The sequence below is a fragment of the Schistocerca gregaria genome, chromosome 9, assembly GCF_023897955.1.
Source record: "Schistocerca gregaria isolate iqSchGreg1 chromosome 9, iqSchGreg1.2, whole genome shotgun sequence".
NCBI classification, from domain to species: domain Eukaryota; kingdom Metazoa; phylum Arthropoda; class Insecta; order Orthoptera; family Acrididae; genus Schistocerca; species Schistocerca gregaria.
In genome coordinates this window covers 196,966,821-196,994,403 of record NC_064928.1, presented here as the reverse complement: position 1 = coordinate 196,994,403, position 27,583 = coordinate 196,966,821, and the positions used below count along the sequence as shown (strand labels likewise).

At 39.0% G+C, this 27,583-nt stretch overlaps 1 protein-coding gene across 18 annotated transcripts in view; it reads left to right on the top strand.

Moving 5' to 3' along the window:
- Positions 1 to 27,583, top strand: part of LOC126291985 (rhoGEF domain-containing protein gxcI-like) — a 349,921-nt gene that overhangs the window by 268,030 nt on the left and 54,308 nt on the right. For 3 of the 18 annotated variants that reach the window (XM_049985754.1, XM_049985753.1, XM_049985755.1), the window contains one exon: positions 7,067 to 7,163. The exons of 5 other annotated variants lie outside the window; for them this stretch is intronic. In XM_049985754.1, coding sequence (XP_049841711.1) covers positions 7,079 to 7,163 — 85 coding nt within the window. In that variant the 5' untranslated portion in view covers positions 7,067 to 7,078. Of the gene's footprint in view, positions 1 to 405; positions 4,371 to 7,066; positions 7,164 to 27,583 lie in introns of those variants that run through there. 10 more of the 18 variants (XM_049985744.1, XM_049985751.1, XM_049985748.1 and 7 more) reach the window with 8 other exon arrangements.

The following is a 27,583-nucleotide window of genomic DNA, read 5'->3' as shown; positions in this document are numbered from 1 at the left end:
GGACGCTTAATGTGTCTAGACATATTGCACGCAGAGAGAATACTAGAAGCAGTTTGGCTAGATGTTTGGTAGCATACTAGGCTGACGGTCCTAACATTTGTACATTTACACTCTGTTATTGTTTGAATCAAATATGTCCGAAAGATACGCAGGTTTTCGTGAGAGACGCTGACCCAGGCGCCGGCAGCTGTGACGTAACAGTACACTGAGTGTGACGTCACGAAATGACGCGAGAGACTACCGCCTGTGACGCCGCAGCGTATCGTATCGACACACGCCAGAGGACCTCCGGTGTTGGTTTCGTGAGGAAGGGGTGGTGGGGGGACAGCACAGCCGCTTTGCGGAACACATTCGGAGGAGAGGGGAGAGCTCCCGGGGCCGTCTCCATAGCAACGCACCCCCAGCATCCGTGTGGGTGACGCTATTTATAGTGCCGAGCGCTGAGGGGAAAACAAAAGAGGAGACGTTTACTGAGCCGTACATACAGACAAGAAAAGCGGGGGAAGAGGTTACACATACTTTCCACGCCTCTGCTTGCGTTTCTGTAGAAAACTACCTCAGCGACGCCTCCATATACTGACTGCATAGCTGCCCGTGGGAGTGAACAGTACTGTCTTTCGAAGTGGAGATCTTTGGCAAGACCAGGCGCGGGTCGGAGAAAAATGTGTTGCGATTACAGTGGGTTTACAGAAATATAATAAAAATTCTAATGTTTTGTTACAATGCCTTGGCAATATCGGTGCATTTGGGCAGGGTTATTTACTGTCGTTTGGCGAAATAATTATTGAGAGAAAGTGTTCAGTATTATTGCAAAAGAAAAGTGTTGAAAGACATATGTATAGCTGTGTGAGAGCTGTATAAATTTGTTCGTGTATTTTGATACGATTAGTATCGCAAACGGAGTGGGCGATGTGTGATGGATTATTCATTGCAGAGACAAACGTACAAGTCATGGCTTTCCACAGACCTTTCTTAGCGTCAACTGCAATGTACCATCGCAGTTGCAAAGGTTAACAGTACGTTGCAAACAGAACTTAAAATGACATAACGTTGCAGTGGATGGTCACATTGCCTTTGCTGCGAAACATAACTGTTAGCATGGAATTTTGATACAGTGAGGCAAATTGTTGATATTAAATTAATATGAGGGTTTCCTGCGGACTCGATGACAGATTTCTGTACCTGACTTCCAAGGTTCGTTTGTGTGAGAGAGAGGTACTTAACAAAAAATAGTGCACGAGACACCCTTTCCTACTTTGTTTGCTAGGCAAGCTGCACAGTAAAAATGGAAAAAGTTTGGGTGAACACTGACCTAAAATTTTCCATCATGTTTTGTGGAAGCATTTTTAGAGATTTGTAATGCATCAGAATAAATCTCAGCTGTCATCTGTTTCCTGTACTTCAAAGGAATATGCAGCTGTTATGTGCAGATACGTTCTTTTATAATAAATTGTTTCTACTTTTGGTTCACAGCAAGTAAATAGTGTGTTCGCCCATCTGAACAGACAGTACATATACAGTGTGTGATGGTAAATGTTAGACTTCCACAGACCTGTGTGTTCTGTAACATATTTTATAACCTGTTGGATGATTGTAAACAAATAAGTGATGATCACATACATATAGCCTACTTAATGCATAATATACTGCTTTTGAGACTTTGTGGTGGCATAACTTGTGATGTGTTTACTCATTGAAATATTGAGTTAATTTGGAAAATGAACTTAAAGCACATTGGAAGTTCATGTAGTTACAATTTACAATAACCAGTCTGTAACAGTGTCAGTGCTCAGGCAGTTCTGTTTGTAATTCAGGCTTATCCATCTGTAACTTTTTCTCCTCTTCTATGCTCTGTTTACCCCTCCCCTGCCCCCGTCAAGCTTTGTTCAATTTATGTATTCATTCCTGTAGTTCTGTAGCCAAGTGAAGGCCTTGCTCCATCGGATTTTAATGTGTATATTACAACTTGAGCATTTTCTTTAATTTCTTAATTACCTTTTCCTCTCTTTTTAAGAAGGGTTGTGAACTGCGTGGTCTTACAAAAACTAATATGGGATGATATTCTGTGCTTTTGTTTTACTCAATTTTACTTCCCTACTGCTACTTTCAGATATCACAGTGTACGCTTGGATTTATTCCATTTTGGGAGCTACTTTTATATGGTTTATAGCTATAGTTTACATACTGGATAATGTTATATGTACAAAAATGCCAGATTTGACGAAAATTAGCCCACAAGCCTGGAAAGAGGATATAGTTTAATGAAGCTCACAATCTGTCTGTGAGGTAGTGCATTAAAAGCTTAGTCAGTGCGATAGTTGAAATTGAAAAGTCGAATGTTCTGCGGAAGTGGATATATACTAGTTCTTTATTGTGGTGTGGTAGCATATTAAGTAAATTATTACTATTTCATGATCTTTGTTGCCATGAGCTCTTGAAGAAAAGGAGGTTCCTTCTTCTGTTTGCGTCTTGCAGTTGATGACACCTTAATGAAACAAGTACCAGCTAATATCCCAGTAGGGTCTTCTAATGATTGCAGCATATATTGAGACATTAGTCAATCCCAGAATTTTGTTTTAATGATTATCTTGTTGTGGCATGAAATACTCTTGACCTACAAGGGTTATATAAAACAATAAGAACTGCCTGGTATGAAAACTTCAATTTCCAGAATTTATTGTATTTAACAGAAGCATACTTACATTGTTTTATTCTCCTCTTGGTAGATATTTAGAGCTTAATCCATGTTAGTCTGCATTCATGATAGCACCAATTAAGATTGAACGTTATATTAACCTTACAAATATGACCCTGGTGAGATATGAAGTAAAAGAGAAAAAAAAAATTGTCAGTACCCATTCAGTCTGTGTACTCACTACAGCCCTTTCAAATGTGCTTCAGGGCACATTGAACTCTGTCAAGTGTCAAGAGTGTATACAGAACCCATTGGAAAATCCTCTCTCTCAAGCACAATAGTGGAACATCGTTGAGGATATTGCTTCTTGTAGAATCACTACTGTGGAAAAAAAACTGCTGAACTTAAGTTATCCTAGAGGACAGTATAACAGATTGCCACAAGTACTGGTAGCTTGAAATTTGGGTGACTGCAAATGAATTTGGTGCATGGGCACAAAAGCTGGAGTACCAACCAATGGAAACATCTAATACGACCCCGGGGAAACAGCCCAAGTTTCTTCTTACATCTGTAGAGGCACCTATAGTAAAGATTACTCAGATATTTTGTTAAACAATTTAGGTGCACCTGTACATTCCATGACACAAACACAATTTGTATCAGAGGAATGCAGCTTCCAAGTTAATTGTACCAACTGTGTCACCAGAAATGGTCGGTACTGATTTTGGAGAGCGTGGTGATCAAATTACACATATCTAACCCTTGTAATTAGCACCTGGGACTATTATTAATTCTTTGTAGCTGCTTTGGAAAAGCAGTTTAAGGACATCATATCTTCCAGCACCTTCTGTTTCTAACCGCCTTTATGTCGAAGGGAAATGAAGCCCAAATCTTTTACACCTTTCGAAAAATCTTCAAAAACTTGGAATAGTGTTTGTAGTGAGTAACAATATAATTTCTGAATACTGGGCAGTGAAATTGTATTAGAGAGTATGTGTCCTATTGTCTTATTCCAAGGCTTAAAGGAATAATTAATTTTATAACTTCAGGGAGGGGGGAATAAAAATTGTAAACAGAGAACTTGTCTTCACTACAGTAGACAGGTTACAGTGCAGTAGTTACACAGATGACGGGACTTCCAGTATGTATACTAGCATAATGAGCTGCACTGAACTAGTCTTTGAGTTGAAGGTGACATCATCAATGGTATTCAGGATTTGTAGGCTATGTACTGACTTTTAGAGGGTTTAGGCTGTTCGTAGCTGACCTTTTGTATATTAGATTGATGCTCATATAATTTTTCTGAATCTTAGTTATATAGTGAACAATTAATTGTAAGTAGATGGCTTCTGTTTGTGATGCCGTCACACTTCTGCTGCCACCTGGTCTGATAAAATTCATGAAATTTACTGGTTGTAAGTCTGACTTAAGCCATACACAGAGGATCGGACTAGAGTAAGGCAGCCCCGCACATTGCCTGCTGTTGTAGGACTGACTCTGCTTACCTGTTCTCTCTCAACCGATGAAGTACGCTAGCGAAGATGGGTGGCACAGTTCCCGGCCGCAGTCTAGCCCAACACTTCTGCATCAGCCGTCAAGTCAGCACTGTGGGGCAGGGGCATGGGTCAGCAGAGCTAGAGTGGGAGGGGAGATTGGGAGGGCAGTAGTCACGACACCCAGTCTGGCCACTGTCGAAATGACGAGACTGGAATCGGAGCGCACCGAAATTCTCGAGGTGAGGTTCAGGTTCAGATTAATCTCCATGACACTCTGAACCTTAGGCCAGAATAATAGCTGTTTGTTTTCGTAGCATTAATGTTCTGAAGTATTTTCTCTCTGATCAACTGTTTGCCACATGCTCCATTAGACTGCATGTCCACTTCCTCCACAATGGTGTTGACTTTTACTTCTGTTTCTTTATAGAGTGGCCTTGCAATGTGAATATACTATTTCATAAACAGTTAAAGATATTGGCAACTGGTAGATCTTTGAGGATGTGCAATTTGTTGTGTGTTACCTTTTTTACTCATCGAAGTATGAAAATATACAGTTTTGTCCTCCTCGTGTCTCTCTCTCTCTCTCTCTCTCTCTCTCTCTCTCTCTCTCTCTCTCTCTCTCTCTCTCTCTCTCTCTCTGTGTGTGTGTGTGTGTGTGTGTGTGTGTGTGTGTGTTACAGAATGCACTATATTGAGTACAAATATAAATAGATATTAGCAGACAAGGCGCTAACACGGAGAACAAAGAAATAGAGAAAAAGTAATAGAGATGTATGGATATTTGTGCAGCATAGAGCTTGAAATGATTATTTTAAAGTAACATTAACTCAAGATGTAATAATTTATTACAGACAGTGACAGTGTCTGTAACAGTTCCGTTTAAAGAGGATGTCTTACCTTTGACAAAAGAAGAGAGTGAAATTGTACTTTACTGGCAGACTCTAGCTCTGCACTTGCAGTGCATCTCGTAGCTATTGTCGAGAAATATTTCATTGCCGGTATTAACAATTACTGTGTCATTGTACTGCTATTAGAGATGTTTATTGTTACATCTAAAAAGAAATAATAAACATGGATCGAACCTGTCTTTGGACTGAAGACCGCAATAATATGATTTGTTACAACCCTTCTCTTTAGATGTTGGTCCATTTATGAAATATGAGAGCCATCTGTGTTAACAAGGGACACACTGTATACCACCTATGTTTAAAATTTTAACTTCTGAAAAGTGTTTTATTATCTATGACAGCGTGATTTTTATTATTATTATTATTATTATTATTATTATTATTATTATTATTATTATTATTATTTTTTTAATAACCACACCTTGTAGTACTTAACAGCTCAATTATTTATGGGATACGCAGTCTGATATAGCATTGCGTGTTATGTTTGTCTGCTAACCAAGGATTTTATGGGTACATTTTTATTAGTGTATTATATGATTTAAAAGAAATGTAAATCAATCTCGCTGTTGATGTTTCAACGAATTATTAGGTGGCTTTTTGTCACAGTGGTTTGGTATGTGAAACTTTCATGCCATTACATTCAGTGACTATGAGAAATGTAAAACATTCAAAGTGAATAAAGAATAACACATGCACCTAATTGTATACACCTGTTCCCATCATTATGCAGCAGTATGACAGATGATTGTACCTTTCCTTATAATGAGATGTATATTATCCCGTTTTAGAAATTGTAACTAATTTTTTGTTACATCATTTACAAACATCTGTTTTATAAATAATGAGACATGAAATAGTGTAGTCGTCCTGAATGACTAGGATGTATTTATATGTTGAAAACCTTTCTTCAATTCTTCCCAGTGTCATCATTATTTCAGAACACTTAACATCTTATCAGCTGTTATATAACAATTTTATTTTATTTGTGTACTGGAATCTCTTAATGGTGTTAAACTTGACAATGTGTTTCAAGAGAGATTAACATCTGTAATAAATAATGAGTTAAGAATCAGTTCAGATTACATTGTCATACAGTGCATTGCTGTATTTTGTCATTTATAATAGTTTATAATTTGAATATATATGTATATAACACAAAATTTCTGTCAACCAAGGAATACTAAAGCGGAAGTAATATTTTAGTTGAGCTTGAACGGGCATTTTGCATGGCTTATGAAAAAAATAACAATAAAGAAAGAAAATTTATTTCAAGATGCAACAAAAGCTTTGGACAACTCAGCTTGCTGTCTGCTGTCTGGAAGTGGGGACTGTCTTAAATTTTATATAAAATTTATTTAGACTAGAAAATTTCTTCTTTTGTGGCTAGTGTAGGACTGAATTAATTGCCCTTTTGAATTAAACAGATTAAACACTAAAGTCTTTTTAATATGTTCGCTTCGCAGAGCAATAACTTTGCTTATTTCGACAGGAGGACATTGCTCTTTCAAGGTAGAGATATGTGACTTGTTGCTACTATAACACTTTTTGAGTAATGTAGGCACTTGCAGTAGTACTAGGTAGATTTTGTGGCAGTGGGAATGATGCATCAGAATGTAGAAACTTATCACAACCATCATAACACTTTGCATGGCATCTCATTGCTCCACGGCATGTGAAGTATCTCGAGTCTGTTTTCATAATTTTCTTCCAACGTAGTGTGCATTACTCTGTCTTGGAAAGGCTGTAGTGTTTGCTGCTGGGTGACCACATCCTTCTTCGTACAGCACAAGGGAGTTCACCCCCCGCTTTCACTCGTAGTAGAGCCCTCCGTCCTCGGCCCTCGGGAAAAGGGCCGAGAGACGCGATAAAGCTGTAGAATTCAGAGCCTTATTGAACTTGTTCTTCAACTTCTATTCTGAAGTGACTGTACCTTCATCTTCTCTGTATCAGAGGCTGTAGCGTATTTTTGAATGCTCTTCACTCTCGTTCATGCCCTTTGACAGTGCAGTTAATTTTTGCCTCAGGGCGGTGAGGGTATGGTGAAAGCAGAGAAGCCAGCTGGCCCTGACGACGATGACCTCACTTCCCTCACGTGGCTGCAAGACAAGAACCTCCTCAAGGGTGAGCACAGCTTTTGCCGCTTTCCCCGTGTGTCCCACGGCACGTAGGAGGAAAACCGGCTCGATCGATAGATAGTTATTACTACTGGTTGTAGGCACTTTTTCTACAAACCCCAGCTGCAGTTGAGTGCATTGTACAGACTTATTTAAACTGACATTTGTGACTTTTTTTTGTCGACTGAAAAGTGCAGGGTGTATCAAAATGACACTGACAACATTCTGACAGCATCGTGTGGGATAGCAAACAGGTTATTCCCAACAGGGAACCCTTGTCCAGAAAAGCGCGGTTAGAATGCAGCAGGGTTTTGCGATATGGCTGCTGCTACGTATTAATTTCTTCAGGAAACCGAACAAGAGTGGTACATTATTAATTAGATTACAATACGCATTAAAGATTTTGACCACCTAGTTGACTGCAGAATGTGCACTGGTGCTGCAAAGGTATGCGTGCACACACACAAGTGGTTAAATATATGCAATTGTGCTCACAGGGTTTTAGTCAATGTGTGGATTTGTGAGGTGCTCTGGTGTTACAGGAGTAGCACTTGCCAGATTCCTTACACTGCTCTACAGAAAACAATAAGGTGTAATATCTGGTAGTTAAGTTGACAATAAAATGGCCCCCTTAAACTAATTTGTCAGTTTATGTGCAAAACATTCAAATAGTGCTGATGATTTACGTCTAAGTATGATGTGTATTGGTGCCATACTCCTGTGAAAATATTGGGGTACTGGTACACAACACAGGTTGCCTTTTATGATGATAACTGTGGACCATGTGGAGCTAAGGTGCATGTGGAAGAAAGCTACAAGACACAGTCCATGCAACAGTCTTGTGCCAATGATACCTAGGTTGCCATTATTATAAAACCAACTGCAGTCCAAAGATACTTTAATGCCACAATTCTCAAACATTGACCTTTGACAGCCCCAAACTGCGCATTTCCTAGCAAGAGTTTCCTCTTGACACGTTATCAGTTTGCCAACCTGCACAGCACACTAATCATTGTCGAAGTTGTTTTGATACATCCAGTATTGTCACTATTTTTTGTGAAATTTTCAGAGTGTTATATTAAGTTTAACACTTGTTTTGTCTAATGATATTTAAATCCCATTTTTTTGCCTTTTGAATGACAGTGAAGGAAATGTGGAGTGAGCCTCTTACAGAGTTAGGCCAGAGAGTCATCACTTATGAAAGACGATAGCTATAATCGAGAGTTACGGCACTGTAAATAGGACAGTCTCGTTTTCTTGGCCTAGCCTGTGGCTGCAGTGTCTCCATTTTCCAGTTGTCATTCCATCTTTCTCACTCTTTTTCACAGACTCTTTCTTACTGTAATAAGCATCTATCCATCTTGGATCATCTTCTATGCTAACTGTGTAACACCTAGATTGACTACCCTCTTTTGTCTTTTCATCCCATGCTGAATGCTATTACTACTTGAAATTTCCTTCCAGTGCATTTGCATTAGTGTCACTAACATTCTGCTCACATCCTGTCACCTAGTCACTGTTGCCCATAAGCAAGGCTGAAGGATTACTGTACTGCCACACTGTTTACAAAGTTTTTGCTATCATCTGCCATTGTTTTTGATTTGTGATGCCTCTCTGTTCCAGCCTTCACAGTGTTATTTTCTTTTTTGTATAATTAGTATGTATTGTTTTCTTTACATGCTCATAATCAGAAATCACATTGAAAAATATTATTTATTTTTGTTTGTTATTAATCCAGTTTTATTTTGGACAGTAGTTTGTAGTTAATTTGAACAGGAAAAATTATCAGTGGAAAAATTTTTAGTGCTCTCTTAATTGAAGAACAAAGTCTTTAAAGAATGATTTTGGCAGTCTCCCACTGAGTTCATTATATCTTCTTCTACTGTGTAATTGCGTAATAAAGCTAATATGGTCAGTCTAGATGGCAGAATGACTTTCATCGTTGATAGCAGTCTGTGTGTGTGTAGTAAATCCTGGGGAAGACCGTTGGGCGCATTCTCCTTGCAGGTACTAAACAGCAGTGGTGTGAAAATGAGTACATTTCTTCAGTTGCCTGCAGTTCCCTAAAGCTGCTGTAGCATTTGTTGTGGTATTTGCCATTTTCTTTTGTCCAGTTGATTGCCATTAGCAGGACTGAATTTTTATGTTCTTTGCTGGCAAGAGTATCGAAGAAAATTTAGACCACCTTGTAAGATATTGGGAGAGAGGTGCACAAAGGAAGCTGGGTAGTATATGGAAAGGGAAGGCAGAGTAGATTATTATACCAACCTCATCATGTAATATGAATGGTGGGCTCCATGTGGTTCCCAAGTTGTGCAGCGACTGTAAACCATAAAATTACCAAATAAGCAGCAACCAGTTGCAAAATCACGTTTTATTTATTCACTTTTGCAAATTGATTTCAACTGACTAACAGCCACCATTGGTGCTTTCAACAAATTATGGGCCCTGAGTAGTAATACTGTCTTAAGCAGAGGTCAAACATAAAGTTTTATTTGACCTCTGCTTAAGACAGTATTCACTACTCAGGGCCCATATTCGTCGAAAGCATCGATGGTGGCTGTTAATCAGTTGAAATCAATTTGCAAAAGTGAATAAATAAAACATGATTTTGTGACTGGTTTTTGCTTATTTGGTAATTTCATCATGTAATAGTTTGTAAGAAGATACTAATGTAATACAGTCTTACAGAGACAGATATTGTGAAGTAAATGCATTTATCATTTTTAAAAAAAGTATTGCAGTTGTGGCATTGATAATGTTATGAGTGTAACATTTGTTTCAACCCAAGGAGTTAGTACTGTTTCTGTACAAAGAGTTTAGAGAGAGCATGTTAGGAACTGCTGTGAAAGAGAAACTGAGGTCTGTGTTTTTGAGATCATGAATGCCTGCCAGTGACACTCATACCAGATTGTTGTGTTACTTGAGGGCGAAATCATGAGTAATGGCAACTTAAGTCTCATACTTAAGGGGCTTCTCGTCCACATGAACAAGGATATTTGCAGCTATCATTCATTGTAACTGTAAGACAGGCATTCGCCGAATATTCTTGTCAGTGTGGCAAAGCTTGTATTTGGCACAAATTACTGGCATCGTCAAAGCATCAGTGGTGTATCAGAGTTTTACCAAAATTTGGTCAGTGTCATCTTTCTGAGACTGAATATGAAGGGAGCTCAGCACAGATGGTTGGCAGATGTGAAAACTTTATATCTGTACCAATTATGACCCTTTCTTCTCCATTCATCATTGTTGCATAGTCATATTCAAAAATGACTTACATCTTATTATTATGCCAAAAATGCACTCTTTGCTTTCAAAGTGGCGTGTGATTTGCAATATAGTCACACATGTGTCATATGTGACTAAAAGTATATAATGTTTAAATGTACACTAAAATGATAGAATTTGAATCACTTTTAAGATGTCTGGAAGATATGCAGCTGACATTCTCAACCCACCGGCAAGTTCTCTTGTAAAATTTAGGATGGTGTCAACATGGAAATAAGAATGTACACAAGCTATTCTTTTCAGTTCTTGGCCCATCTTCTGTCAGTGTTTATGTACAGTGGACAAATCAAGTGTTTACATGTTTCATTGTGGTTGAGCTATTGCAGTAAAAGTTGACGGGTTCTACCCAGTGTGCAGCAGTATGGTAGTACAAGATGTCATTGACTGATGCTAACGATTGTCAAGAATGCTCCTGCTGCTAAGGTGCGCAAGTTTCCTTGTGTGATCACAGTTCAAAGAGAAATTGTTATGTAAATGGGCTGATAGTTCAAAGAATACTTCTCACATTTTCAGCTAGTCACTTCAGCACACAGGGCCCACTTGCTGACAATGTTCAGTAGTGCACACACAGGTTTTCAAAAACATGTACTGAGCCAGTTATCTCGCCACATGTTTTCATAGTACTAGTGGCTGAATTTGATGAATGAGGGAACAACAGTTTCCACCCACCTACTTGGATTAGTTACCATTTCCTCATCAACTCATTTCTTGTTCATAACTGTTAGATAAATTACATATTTTTCAAAGCAAATTTACTTTGTCGTTATGTTACAAACATCGACATTTACCTTATATTTGATGCTGATTAGTATGCCATTCAGACTGACCGTACAGTTGTAAGCATTTATTGTTTACTTACTTTCTTATTCAACCAGTACCTTGTGTAGTTCCCTTTTCATTCCCCCTTTTCTATCTATCCCTTTTTGTCCCTGTATGGTGCTTTCTGAAACACTTTGACCAAACTGAAGAAACTGCTACTTTGCATTGCTCTCCTTACAGAAATTCTCACTTCCTTCATAACTTTTGTCTCATTATTACAGAGGTAAAGCAGTAAAGTGACAACCAGCTTAGGTGATTGGCATGCATTCTACTCGCAGCTGATAGGACTGAACTGCCATGCTGCAATATTCTCTCCCCCACTTTACAACACCCAAATTACTGTACTCTGAAACACGCGATCTAGTGTGTCAACTCATGGGTTTAACTTTTTGAAATATTCAACCCAATTCTCTCTCTATCTCTCCCTCCCTCCCTCTCTCTCTCTCTCTCTCTCTCTCTCTCTCTCTCTCTCTTTCTCTCTCTCTCTCTCTCCCCTCCCCCCTCTCTCCCCCCTCCCCCTCTCTCTCCCTCTCTCTCCCCCCTCCCCCCTCTCTCTCCCTCTCTCTCCCCCCTCCCCCCTCTCTCTCCCTCTCTCTCCCCCCTCCCCCCTCTCTCTCCCTCTCTCTCCCCCCTCCCCCCTCTCTCTCCCTCTCTCTCCCCCCTCCCCCCTCTCTCTCCCTCTCTCTCCCCCCTCCCCCCTCTCTCTCCCTCTCTCTCCCCTCCCCCCTCTCCCTCTCTCTCCCCCTCCCCCCTCTCCCTCTCTCTCCCCCTCCCCCCTCTCCCTCTCTCTCCCCCTCCCCCCTCTCTCTCCCTCTCTCCCCCTCCCCCTCTCTCTCCCTCTCTCTCCCCCTCCCCCTCTCTCTCCCTCTCTCTCCCCCTCCCCCCTCTCTCCCCCTCTCTCCCCCCTCTCTCCCCCTCTCTCCCCCCTCTCTCCCCCTCCCCCCTCTCTCTCCCTCTCTCTCTCCCCCTCTCTCTCCCCCTCTCTCTCCCCCTCTCTCTCCCCCTCTCTCTCCCCCTCTCTCTCCCCCTCTCTCTCCCCCTCTCTCTCCCCCTCTCTCTCCCCCTCTCTCTCCCCCTCTCTCTCCCCCTCTCTCTCCCCCTCTCTCCCCCCCTCTCTCTCCCCCCTTTCCCTATCTCTCTCTCTCCCTTCCCTTAGGCATACTAATATTAGCACATATATAGCTCTAGGGATATAGCAAGCCTTGTTTTCAAACAGTTGATGTGGTACATTTGCCATGACTTATGAAGCAACCCTTGTATATTTTAAGTGCATGTCTTTAAGGTGAGGGGAGAATAAGTGAACTGTAAATGCTTTACAGCTTCCCAGTGAACAAAACAAAGAATAGTGGATTATGGGAGAAATTGAACGGTATGTGATGTGTATACCCAGATAACATTGAGAAGACTATTTAATTTCAGATGAGTAAAGGCCTCTGATACCGAAGTTTGTCATATTTTTGGCAACATCTGTGGTATGTATTTCTGATGATGCTTCATAGTTTATCAGAAACATACTCATCTCCTGCTGAAATTTAATTGCAACTTGGTTCAGTTGTACAGATTTTTAACATTTCTTGAAAGTATTTAGTATGTAAATCCACCACTAAGATCTTCTGTAGTCTGTCGTTCAGAGCTATGCTTAGTACATTTCACTGCGTGCAATACATCATATCGGCAGCTTCTGTCACTGAACAGTTCCAACATGCTGAGCACTTCACACACAGCAGCACTGCTTAAGATTCACTTCCCAGTACTATCTGGTTTGCCAGTTCAGAGCATCACATAGTATCTTCAGAAACTGTCTTACTTGCTTCAGACTGCATTTTGTGCCCATCATTAGAACATGTGGTGTATATTGAGAGAATGTTAAGAAGTTGTATTGTTCAGGAAAACTGTTGGCCATAATAATTTTTAAATGAAGAGAAAGATTAGTACTGATGCAATGATAATTGTGTATGTGTTATATGTCGCCAAGAGGCAGCTGACCTCTTATTTTCTCATACATCATCTACTTTGATCTGTTTGGAGCGTGTGTGCGCTTGCACTAAATATATATCATTAATTTGGTTTGCCTACATTAGTAACAAATTACATTAATAGTATGGTACATTTGATGAAAATTATAATCAAAAGAGGAGCTGTTTACTTTGAAAGAAAAAAGCTCCTTCTGTTATAGTTCACTGTTTTGCTGCAGCTTGTCTGCCACAGCTAACTCTGAAAAGTGGATTGATTAAAGAAACCAGGTCAGAGTGTAAAGGAAGCATAGAGCACAGGATAGCCACAAAAACTAGGAGTTGAACTTAACAGCTCAGGTTTCAAACCTGCATCCTTCTATAGAATGCAAAGAATTCTTATATCTGTGGGCAGTTATCAAGAAATTAATTTTTAGAAAACAGATTTCGACCACAAAGCACACACATAACAGTTCAGATTCTGCATGGAATTTATTTTTATATATTGAACAAGATTACCTTAGACGAACCTTTTCATTATGGTGGTAAAGGTTGTTAATGAGTAAATTTTTTGGCATGCGATTCTGAGACTTATTATTATTGAATAGGTTATGATTATTACCTAAGCACAGTACTCTTAGTCAATTCAGTTTTGTGTGTTATCTGTTCCATGGGTCATTACTACAATATATTATAATGATATTGACTTGGATTTGGAAAATAATTGATCATACCAACATTACCCCATAAATTTATATTATTTGGAGTGTGTAAAATGTGTGAGTTTCTTCGTCTGGAGCTCAAGAGTAACATCTCCCCATTTTTTCCTATGTACTACTTTTTATTTCACTGGAACCATCTAATGATTTGATTATCTGTTCTCTACTATGGAAATAAGACACTGACAAAAGCATGTGGTATGTAATTTAAACAAGAACAATGTGGTTTACAAATGAGTGTTTGATATTCAGTCAAATGCAATGGCATGATCATATGAAATACAGATTGGGCCATTTTTTCTTGTTCAGATCTGTTGAAAATTCACAGTTTTATTAAAATCCAGATTCATCTGTAAATCAGTCCTTCTGCATGCTAAACTTGGACTTCATTATAAATTGGTGTTTGTAAGATACACAATATTTTATCATATTATACGTCTTCCTTAAAAATGGTGGGGCAGAGGGTAGAAATTTTAACGTCATAGACTGCATCTTCAATCATTGGCGTATTGAAAGGAAGGCTGAAGAATGTTACCTGTCAAGTCACAAAACAACTTAAAGGTTTTTGTATGTGCATCTTGAGATGCGGAAGATTACTGCTTTACAATGATACAACAGTATTTTTAATCAATGTAGAAGTTGTTTCACTGAAAAGTTCGATTGAAGCTATGGGTTTCTTTGAACCATACACCAGTCAGTTAATAGTCGGCACACTGAGAAAACTAAGTTAATTATTCTATGTAATCAAAACTAGAAATATTTAAAGGAAGGGTCCTGTATTGTGCCTGCGCTGTGTAGTGCCTGCTACAGAGCTGAAATTGCTTTGTCACTTGGAGTAGCCTGATGTACAATACCAGTGAAGTATTACATTCAACAATTGTACTCTGATTCCTATGGCTCCACATTAGTGTTGTGGCTGTGAAGGTTGGCTTGAGTCATAGCAACTGTACTGAAGGAGTTGTTTTGTCAGTTTGATTGCTCAGTGCTAGGAACTGAACAATAGATGAAAATGTTTGGCAGAAATTCATATGTGCATAGAGGTAGGTGATAATCTTTTAAGGATGCGCAAAATGGTGCTCCCTGGGGAACAAAATAAACTGAATTGACAGCAGTTATCCAAGGAACACCACAGTTACAATGTCAGCCCTTAAAATCTTATCAGTTAAAAGGTCATCAAAGAAATCTCAATTGTATACTGCTGATGACTACATTGTGGAGAAATCCTCATTTGTTTGTGTTTTAAAACTACATGACGTTGTAGCATTACTTACACTTCATAACTTCAGAGCACTTGCATATCTAATATGATAACTGCAGAGTCAAAGTGGAACATAAACAATGGTGCGCACACAGCTATACCCTCGTGAGAGGGGACAGGGCCATACTGCTGTTAGCGGTTTGAAGAAGAATGCATATTTGAAAGCTCAAATAAAATTTTCCATTACTTATTAATGTGTGAGTCCATTTGTCAATGCCATGAGTGATTGTCTTATTCTCTCCAAATTATGGTCAAATCTCAGTGTAACTTTGTACATATACACATTGTTAACAGATACGTAAATTTATTAGAATGGCAGTTCTCTGTGCCACATAGAAGAATCACAAGAGTGAATTAGTGTAGTTCGTGTTTAAAGTTATTACCAGAATGGGAATCGGTGGAGGGAAGGTGACATTCAGTGCGAGGAATACTATAGAGAAAATTTAGAGAACTGGAATTTGAAGCTGACTGGAGAATCCTCCTACTGTTGCCAAACATACATTTCGCATAAGGGCAACGAAGATAAGAGCCAGGAAATTAAGGCCTGTACGGAGGTGTATAGACAGTTGTTTTTCCCTTGCTCTTTCTGCAAGTTGAACAGGAAATGAAACTACTAGTAGTGGTACAGGGTACCCTCCACCACCCACTGTACAGTGGCTTGCAGAGTATGTATGTAGATGTAGAGGTAGAGATGATGTTTACTCATGTCAGACAGAGTTAGCAGCACTTAAGAGAGTTTGTAGGGTCCTCATTGTGGGCCACCATGTGCCCAGTTGGTCAAATCGTGCAACATCCAGTCTAGTTGGAAATTTGGATTTCACAGTAGCTTATTATTGGATTGCAAAGGAACAAGAGGGCAGGCATACGTATTGTGAAGGTTCTAGTCAACTGTGTCTGACCAACAAGAGGGAGAATCATTGTATGTGCTCCAGGCACATCACGACCCCTTTGCATCTGTACCTGTGGTACAAGAACAAGTAATGGACTCTGGAAGCTTCTGTGTCATCCCGCATCTGTGGCCAGAACTAGCAGGAGACGGACTATGGAATTGCTGTTTCGCAACCAGACTAAGGAATTACTGTCTCGTGTGTGATTGCCATTAACACCACAACAGCTGCATTTGGAGTGGCGTTGCGACTGAGAAGCATTATGAATGATGGCATATTGTATTCAGCAATGAAACTGTGATTCTTCACTTCCCCCGATGACTATTGGTGACGACCTGGGGAGATGTACTATTCTTTCAGTGTTTTGTAGAGGCACAGTGGGGGTACTCCAGGCATTAAGGGGGGGGGGGGTGGCATCCGGTATGTATTAAGGTAACAGCTGGTACTGATTGAGGGAACTTATGACAGCACAGCAGTAACTCACAGATATTTTGTCTCTCCATGTGAAAGTAGGATGGTGCCATTTCTGATAGGCCAATGTTCATTCCCACATGGCGTGCCTCTCCATAAATTGTATTTGTGATGTCAAGGTACTCACATGGCCAGCAAGATCCTCAGATCTGTCCCTGATAGAACGTGTGGAACCAGCTTCAGTGTAAACTCTGTCCCAGTGCCGGAATCCAAGATATGAAGGAACGATTACCTCAATTGTGGGACAGTTTGTATCGGAAAATGATGCAGTGGTATATCCAATGGCATTGGTACCCTCATCCCAGCCAGGGGGCTTGAAACATCAAACTGCCAAATTATTTATAAATGTTACTTGATTTTGTAATCACTGAAATAACTTTCCATGTTCTCTCCACCAGTGATATTTCATTGTTTTTCCTCCTCTCCTTCAGAATGTTTCACCTTATTTGTTAATTTGCCAAATTGTGGGAACAATGGACCCTGTTCATCAGGAGAAATGCAAGAAAGCAGTGGTTAAGGAGAATGCCTGGACAATTCCTTTACAAGCCATGTTCCTATACAAGCCATGTGCTGTCTGATCAGAGATTTTGCTCAGTCTTCAGTGACTCTGTCATTGACATGGCATCTAATCTTCCTTTCTGTGTGTAAATATTGTTTTATTTTTGATTACTAAGTGGTTTCTTTTGGTTATTCATTTATGCAATAATAATAATAATAATAATAATAATAATAATAATAATAATAATAATAATAATAATAGCTTGGCTTACAACATAAACTTATAGAACAACACGTTCCCATAAGCACCACAAAATGTACTGACTGGAGAATGATTAATACAAATTATACTGGAACAGAAAAATTATAACAGATAAAACAACTCCACATAACAAACCTGACATCATACTCGCCAATAAAAAGAAGAAATTAACACAACTAATCGAAATATCCATACCCAATACAACAAATATACAAAAGAAAACAGGAGAAAAAACTGAAAAATACATCCACCTGGCTGAGGAAGTAAAGGATATTTAGCATCAGGATAAAGTTGACATTATACCAATTATACTATCAACTACAGGAGTCATACCACACAATATCCACCAGTACATCAATGCAATACAGCTACATCCAAACATATATACAACTACAGAAATCCGTAATTATTGATACATGTTCAATTACCCGAAAGTACCTAAATGCAATGTAACATATACCGTACAGTTAAAAGGAAGTCACTCTTGATCAAGGTCCGCGTCACTTTCCATTTTTAACCAGACATAATGTCTGAGAAAGGAAAGAAATAATAATAATAGTAAGTTTATCAAGCAACATACAGATGACAGTTTAATGTTGCACTTTTGACCTCTGGAGAATGTATTGCATTGATTTGACACTTCTTTATGAGGACAGTGATGTCTATAATGTGACTATCATCTTGTGTATCTTCTTTTATTTTGTACACTTATCTTCATCCAACCCTGTGGTGTCTGTTCTGTCACATACATACATAAGCCCTGTAATAGCGTGATGGCTCCTTGACGTTTGTTTCAGTGTGGACGTCCTAGCATTGTCCAAACTCCTATGGGAACCAATAATTTTTGGTTAGGGGATTAATAGACGATGGATTCTGCATTTCAGCTTGCAAGGAGTTGAGAATTTGGGTCTGACAGGAAATGTGTCTGGATTGCCCATTGAGGCTAGAGTCCTGGTCCGGCGCAAATTTTCAACTTTGCTGTTGCATTACCACAATGCCCTGCACAGCTGGAAGTGGAGAGTTTCTTACCCATTCTTTCCCATTCTTTCCCTTTCTTTCCCCATCCTCTGTTTCATATAATTAAATAAAAAGACTGGCACCAGTCAGCCGAACAACCCTGAGATCTCCAGACCAATAATGCCATACAATTTTTTTTTATTGTGGCAGGAAAAATGGAATATTCACAATTTAACAAAAACTGAAGTAAGTGAAATTCCTCCTCAAAAATATTCATTTTGTGGCTCTTTGAATTCAGTTCCTATAAAGAGATTAGGCCATTGAAAAAGCACTATTAAAATTGTGTGTTGATATATATCCATCTTTGAGCTTTTTGTACACTGTCTGGGACTTAAAAACATATTTCATAGAAGGCTGAAAAACAATAAAAACATCTGTTTATAAGTTATAATAACCTATAGAGTCCAGCCTTTCTTTCTTTTTTTGTATTCTAATTCTGGAGAAAGAAAAACGTGCCTGAATACTTGCAGTCTTATCAAACAACAGATTTGTAATCGTGTTTGATTTTTATCACCATGAAGGTTAATCCACAGAAAAAGCTTAACTTTAATACACTGATGAAGATTCGACAGAACAGAACTAGTGTGTTTATCCACATGTAATTTCGTCTGACCTTGCCTAGGCACAGATAGTGAAGCTCATATCATCTTACTCAGAAACTGCTGTGTCATTGTTTGTGTGTTACTACCATAAAATTTAACAGAGGATGACATTAGCATGTATCTCAAATGAAATAAAAGTTATCAAAAAATGTGGAAAAATTGAATGTGGTGTCCCTCGGAGCATGGTAGATCATTTGGTATTGTATAGAATGCAAGTGCTAGTGACATTAGTGTGTTTGTTGATGATACGAACATGCTAGTTTCCAGTCTTTAATATATTCTTGTTATGTAGTTTCAAGTAATTAACAATGGCCTGCAGAAAACAGTAAAAGCTGTTAACAGGTCAACAGTAAATGACAGTCTGTGTGAAAGATTCCTTCTTGTCCAAATGAATAACAAAATGAACACACCAATAACTTACTAAAAAATTATAGTTTGATCTGTTCTACAATTAGAAATACTTTTGATTGTGTTTTGTGAGAGTATGTTTTGCGTACTTATGTCATACATGGTTATTTCCTGGGATACTGCTAAAAGAGTCTGTCAGTGAGCTTATTTTTCTATGTCTACAGCTCATAGTCTAGTGGTGGACTATTTAAGAGACCAGAGATTTCTAAAGTTTTTAGTGTATTTTGTCATTAGAAGGAGAATATGATGATAAAATCGTCTTTCATTAGTAAAGATATTTAACAGACAAGAAATTGGTAATTTTAAATTTAAAAAAAATTAAAATGCTTTGCTGTACACGTTGCCATAAATTGCCGGTATTTTGCTATGGAAAATTTCTCTAGGTTCTCAAGAATGACTGAAATAGTAAGATAATAATTTTTCTTTACATAGTAAAGGTAGCCATTTCCCACCAGTAAGGAATTTTAATCGTATATAAAATACTTACACACATAGGCATGTAAATAGCATAACAGCATAACTGGCAAATTGATAACTTTTACCCTTTTAAATACTGTTGTTCCTGTTAATTACTATATTGCATGAAAAGGAAAACTGAATGTAGAAAATAGTTAAATGAACAAAATAACTTGTGGATCCAGCAACCTCTCTCCACTCCACTCCTCCATTCTCCTTGTCATTTCCTCTCAGAAAAGCAGCATGTACACTACTGGCCGTTAAAATTGCTACACCACAAAGATAACGTGCTACAGATGCGAAATTTAACTGACAGGAAGAAGGTGCTGTGATATGCAAATGATTAGCTTTTCAGAGCATTCAGACGACGATGTCGCCAGTGGCGACACCTACAACATGCTGACATCAGGAAAGTTTACAAACGATTTCTCATACACAAACAGCAGTTGACCGGGGTAGCACATTCCCCAGATCTCTCTCTAATTGAAAACGTCTGGTCAATGGTGGCCGAGCAACTGGCTTGTCACAATACGCCTGTCGCTACTGTTGATGAACTGTGGTATCGTGTTGAAGGTGCATGGGCAGCTGTACCTGTACCTGTACACGCCATCGAATTCTGTTGGACTCAATGCCCAGGCGTATCAAGGCCTTTATTACGGCCAGAGGTGGTTGTTCTGGGTACTGATTTCTCAGGATCTATGCACCCATACTGAGTGAAAATGTAATCACATGTCAGTTCTAGTATAACATATATGTCCAATTAATATCCATTTATCATCTGTATTTCTTCTTGGTGTAGCAATTTTAATGGCCAGTAGTATAGTTCTCAAAGTAAGGATAGCTTCCATTTGCTTTCATATCCAGTACATATTTTTACTCTGCAACAGAGTGTTTAATGATTTGAAATGAAATCTTGTGGTAGATTAAAAATGTGTACTGGACTGGACCCGAATGTAGGATCTCTGCCTTTCATTGGCACGTACTGTGTAGACTGAGCTGTCTAAGCGTGACTCGTGATTCATACTTGCCTCCCTTCTAAACTTCACAGAAGTTCTCTCTGATAACTTGCAGACTATCACTACTGGGAGAAAGTACTCTGTTTTGAGTCCCAGCCCAGTACACAGTTTTAATCTGCCAGGAAGTTCCTATTTTTGTGTGTTTCTGTTGGGATTACTGAAAGTTGTACCTTTTGAAGGAAAATACTGATAGTCCCACCTGTTTTTGCTAATGTTCATTCTTTGATAACATTTACATGGTAGTGAGTTCAGCAATTTTGTGATGAAATATTATGAGCTCTGCCTTTGTTGGCTCTTTCTCCTACAATTTACAGAATGTTGAGCAAGTTGGGAAATTATTTAAGCTGTATGTGTGCCCCCTCAGTGAAGTTTTACCTTTCAGTGCAAGTGCTGTGTTGATTGTTTGTCTAGAGCTGTGACTGGACCCTTTGTTCTGTCATTGCAAAGTTTTTCGGAAAAGCTGACCGAATGAGGTGACATGGTTTACACACTCTGGATTCTTATTTTTTCGGTATAAGATTCGAATCCTGATCCAACAATTCTCGTTTGAATTTCTGTTGTCTTCTCAAAATCGTGTTAGTTGGGTTAGTTCCTTCAGTGTGTCCCCCTCCCCTCTTTCACCATTGTCATAGTAATTGCGTGAACTAGTTGCCTGTTCCTTTCAGTACGACATTTGACTTGCTTCCTTCATCTGTAGTCCCCTACGGAGATAATAACTAAAGGAATTGTTATCATGACGGAGATACTCAGTGTGTACCAGTTGGTACCCCATGTTGTTTGTGCTGTGGATCATGTGATGCACCTCCGTGTTACATAACTTGTGTCCAGTTTACATGAACCTCTTGAAAGATCTCTTGATGATGTAATAAGGATAAACATCACAAAATTTTGTACCTTTCAGAACTTGTTTGGTGATCGTCATGTTGTTTTAAAAATATTGTTGAATTTTTACAGAAGTGCCGATTTGGAAACAGTTTGAATGTGACTGTTGATTAACAGTGTAGGTTCAACAGTTAAATATAAAATTTGCGTATGTCACTTTGGGATAACATAGTGAGACATGTAGGCAGTGGAAGCAGGTGTTTGTCATCTCCCTTCAAAAAATTTGAAGCTTCGCCCTCAGCAGGCAAGGTGATGCCCACCATGTTTTTTTATGTCGGAGGTCCAGTACCCAACGAATTTCTCGAACGCACAAAACTGTTAACAGTGACGTGTAATATGAGACATACTCTATCTTACGCAACTCTGTCAGTAGCAAACAGTCTGGGCTGCTTACAGAAGGAGTGATTCTGCTCCATGATAAAATGTTTCCACATGTGTCTGAGGTCACACAAAGCGTAATAGCCAAGTTCAAGAGGGACCAGATTGAGCACATATGCCATTCAGACTGAACATGTTGCCCAGTGATTTTTACATTTGTAGACTGCAAAAAAAAAAAAAAAAAACTTCTCAGAGGGAAGTGCATTAACTCAGACAACAGACTAAAGGTCACAGTGGAGTACTGGCTCCTGTCACAGTCACAGGAATTCTGAGAACATGGAATCCTTTGGCTCGTGAAATGGGAGGGTAGTTGTGTTCAGGCATATGGTGGTCACTTTTGGATGAAGACTCCAGTTATACACACCATTGTCATACCCTACCTTTTCTTTTGAACACCTCTTATAGATGCACCAAAGAAAGTCCAGTGTGAATATAAATATTTATTTGAGGATAAATAACTAGTTGCCAGACAGAAGAGGAATTAAGCAGCAGACAAACATTTAGAAAAATTGTGATATGCAGTTTATGTCTAACACACACACACACACACACACACACACACACACACACACACACAGAGCATGCGGACACTCAAATCACTTAAAGCAGAACAACTTGCTCAGCACCACTCCAGAAAAATGAAAAGAAAGATAGTGCACAAAAATAAAAATAATAAGCACTACAGTGACTAATTTTCATTCCTACATTTAACTTTCTGGTTTGTGACAATTGAAGCACATTGGTCGACATATTCCTCATGGTTGTTTTTTCTCTATTTTGTGACACATTAACCAGAAAATATGGTTCTGAATTTCCTGTTATGCACACAAGTTTTTCTTAATATTTCTTTTATGTTTTATTCCTTAGAATCAGGGTAACACTGTCACACAATTGTGGAACCTGTCACGTCATTAAATTATTATTATTATTATACAGGTAGGTATACTAAATTCCCATCACAGTAACAATGTTTCCCAAATTCTGTTAGCTTTAAAAAGTTGTTATTGGAACAATCACAGTTGAAATGGCCTCTGGTATTGTTATAAATGAGATCACTTTGCAAAGAAAAACCTTCAGTGTGGGGCTGAAAAAAAATAATGATCATCATTTATAACCTTAAAATTGCATAACTGTGAAGGAACCAACACAACATAGTGGAAGCTGTGGAAATTGTGATGCAAGGCATGCAAATTTTTGGTTTGTGTGTGTGTGTGTGTGTGTGTGTGTGTGTGTGTGTGTGTGTGTGTGTGTACATCACTGCTGTGTCCTCTTGTTATTCATCCTCTTCAACGTCAAAGTGCTGTTTAGCCTTACATTTGTACATTTGTTCACACCACATTCAGTCCAACATGAATTTTATTCTAGATGTTGACAAGTGAAATGTCCCTGAGCCACACTGTGCCCACTGTACGAGGCGAGGACTGCAACAGGGTTGTCATGTCGAGGCTGCAGTTGTCGTGCCTCTGTGTGGAAACCCCTACTGTGAACTCTGCTGCTTCCTGGCAGTGCCTCTTGTGGTGAGCACCTAGTTCCACATTGTATTGTGGACTGTTCCAGTATCATTGTAACTCTGGAAAGAGGTTTTTACAAGGTGATACTAGATGGAACTAGATTTTTTGGGGTGGTGATCTGCCTTGATTACTTCTCTTTTGTACTGACTTGTGGCACGGAAAGCCAGATCACTGTGAAAGAAATTGTGTTGGAAGCCTACAAACAGGTACAGGAACTATTTAGTGGAGAGTGCTCATGTGGAACTAGGCTGTTAACTTTTTATTTATCGTCAGTAGGTTCCAGTATAAGTGTTGAAAATGGATTATAATGTCCACTATTAGGTGTTGTTATTTGTGTGGGGGATTGCAGGCAAGTGTTACAAATTAAGAAGTCCCTCTAGCTTGATTTATTGATGTCTACGTGTATAGTGCACTTTGATAATGGCACGAAGATTGGCAGTAAAATGAAGTGATCATATGGTGTCATCTGTTGGGAGACCCCTCTGGGGTTGTTCAGCCACATAGTGCAAGTCTTTCTGTTTGACACCACTTTGTTGACTTGCACATTGGTGACGATGAGATGAAATGATTAGAACAATACAAACACCCAGTCCTAGGATGAAGAAACTCGGTATGTCCTGTTTGTCCGGTGACTCCATTTCAATAATGGTGATAACTGCACATTTAACTTGTACTGTGGTGTCATTGCACAGTAGACTTTTTGTACCATCATATTAACATATTGGAATCATTGTGTGGGGTGTTTGAATATTATCATCACTACCCTCCCTTCAGAATATTTTGGAAACCATATTTAATCGAGAAAACATGGAGACACTTAGTGTAAATACTAAAAAAAATGATGTTCTTCACTAGTGTGACCATTTGCCAAACCTTCTGCCACCTACTGTGTATGAAACCCCAAAAAGGGGGAAGAGAAAAAGTAAGCAATCATTTAGATGAAGTGGGGTTTCACCAGAAACCATAATTGTGCTGCCTGTGTATTCTCTGCATTCAGTAGGGACCCAATTCTAATATAATAAGAACCAGTGCATGAGGCAGACACACAATATCTGCCTATTGCCTTCTTTCATCATAAGAAGAGGCCCTCCGTAAAGTTCAAAGATACCGTTGGGACCCCATTTTTCAGGGTAGAATTTTTGGAAACAGTCAAGCTGTCCAGACACTGAGTATAGTCTCAGTGACACTAATGTGTCACCAAATGTTGTCATTTCAAGGCTTTAGAAATAATCAGAAATTTTTTAAACCTTTTACACACAATGTTCTTTAAATCCCATAATGGAGAGGTAAGACATATGTGGAACAACTCAAGTTATATACCAACAGGCAGAAGCAGCAGTGCAGGTTACTTCTGTTAAGTATGCCAACAACAAATTACGACTGGTGTCAATCTAATCATTGATGATCATGAGAATTACTTTATATACAGTGTGTGTCAGGAGGAAAAGTGAGGGGTGATAGTAATTCTGGACATAATCTTCATGTGGACACACACACACTGCCCCAAATGGTTTCAAAGACAGAACATATTTACTGTACATTGTTATTTATTTTGTGTATTATTCAAACACCGTCAGTGTTTATGATGTACAGCAGTAGTGTAGAGGAAGTCGATATGAAAAGTTTTGTATAGGACACTTGTGGTCTATCAAGTCAGGAAACTACCTCAAATTGGGATACAACAACTGCCGAAGCTAAAGCGCATGCACAACTTTCAATTTTCTCACTCTCTCTTCATGCAAACTATTCGTCATAGAGAAAAAATTAATAAGACCTTGTATTTACAAAATTTAATGTAGTTTAATTTTGTATTGCCACACACTTTCACTGGAGAATGCAGTTTTAAAGTTGTTCATGAAAAACATGCAAAAGTGGTATTAACTGTGATCCATGTCAGAAATCATTTGAAATAGGGCATATGTCCTAATGAAGTCACCCCTCGAAGCATGTACCTTTCTTCCAACTCGACCTGTATGTGTATAAAACTCCTGATTTATATAACAGCGTCACCTCCTCTTCTTAAACATAAGGAGCGGTTGCCTTCCCACGGTACATAAAGTTGAAGATGTTAATTTTACACAGAACACTTTCAGCTGTCTACATGCTGTCAGAGTCAAAACTGTTTGTATTAAACGTAAGATTTAAGTGGAATTTACATTCCTGGGGCAGAGCATTCGGTTAAATTATAGGTTGAGTGGCTAGTGAGGTATTCTTTACTTTGTTGTTTAATATATGTGGATTTTCAATTTATTGCCTAATGACTACCAGCAGCCTGGTACAGAATTTTCTATCAGAGAATAAAATTCTCTTCTGAGTCCTAGTTAAGGATCCATAGCCTACATGGAAATTACTTTAATTTCTCTTGTTTTATGGTTGTGAATTGTATGATTAATCCTGAAATAACTCTTCTTCTTAACTTGAAGTATCGTTAGGGAGGACACAAAGAGGCTTGTAAATGTAAGAATCCGTAGGTCACTGAGCAGATTTTGCAAGATATCTGGTTATCAGAGCAACACAATATTCCTACTGCTTACTTGTGAAGAACCAACATTTTTGGATCTTATTGCTTTGTCCCAGAAGATTGTCCTGCATAGCTCTGCCAAGTGAAAGTATGCTAGACTCTTGTCTTCAGGTAGATTTCTAAGTGCAGAGCAGACAGAACAGAGGTTTTTGTTCAACTTATTCACATGCTTGGGCCAACACAGTTTCATACTTCTGATATCTGTGAGTAATTTTGTTTATCAAGACACAGGAAATGTTGGTCACAGGCCAATGAAGGTTGCTTTTTTTATGCAGTATGATATTTGTGATCTCTCAGATTTTCTTGGTGCAAATGATTAATAATGAGCTTCTACTGAAATGACATCCTATAACTGACCCAGCTGTCTTATTCCGCTGCTGCGAGTTTTGCCTGGACTCCAACGAGACTGAGGGTTATTGTTGGTCTCACACGACTATTTGTAGCTGAACTGGATTCCCAACATCCACTGCTCTCTTTGGTTCTCTCGTTTTACAGATACTCTGTGAAATACAAACTCCTCAGTGTTTTCCAACACTGATGGATGTGATGGTGAGCAAGATTTTAATAAATTTAGTGCCTGAACCCAAGCATTATTTCTATTCTTTTTTTAGGTTTTTGATATATCCTTTTTTCCAGTAGACTCCTTAGTATGATGTCTTTGAGACTTGGTGTTTGCAACATGATACTGGTCTCGTTGTTATCATTTCACAATTATATTCGAAGCAGTGCTTGGGGACAGGTGATCGGCTTGGGTGCTTCAGTTGAGTTTGTGACTGATGTTCCCTGCATCTCTCCTCAACTGTTCTGACAGTCTGCGCACTATAAGACATGTCGCATTCACTTGGGATGCGACGGTATGCAATGCACACCCGGGTTTTACATCTAGGACTCACCCAACTAAAACAACTGAGCAAATCAGCCGTTGCTGAGCTCTGCCTTGAATGTAATCATGAATTGAAATATGCTGAGACCAGTATTCTGACGCAAATGCCAAGTTTCTGGAACAGCGTAGTTAAGTAGTCTATCAAAATACAGTTGTCAGAAAACCTAATAAACAGGGATGGAGGTTTCAATTAAATAATGCTTGGGGTCCAGCTCTCAATTTATTAAAATCTCTCAAACAAAAGAGCATCAAAGGTCACAGTGGATGCCGGGAATGGAACTCGGCTATAAATAGTGGCTTGAGATGACCAATAGCCCACAGTCTCGTGTAGTCCAGGCAGCAAGTACACGTAATTGCAGAACTCGTAGCACGTGATGGGTGGGTCAGTCATTGCAGTCTTCTGCAAAAAATGGAAATAACAATTCACCTGAACACAAACACACACACACACTCACACACTGTTACTATGAATTGGGTTGGAGCCTGCAAGGCAATTATGCGGGGAACTGGTACTACCATCAAAATATCAATACAAGAGGTGGTGGTGCTTGTGTCAAAGTGTGGGAGGCATCGTGTTGGATAGGAATCCAGAGCCTCAC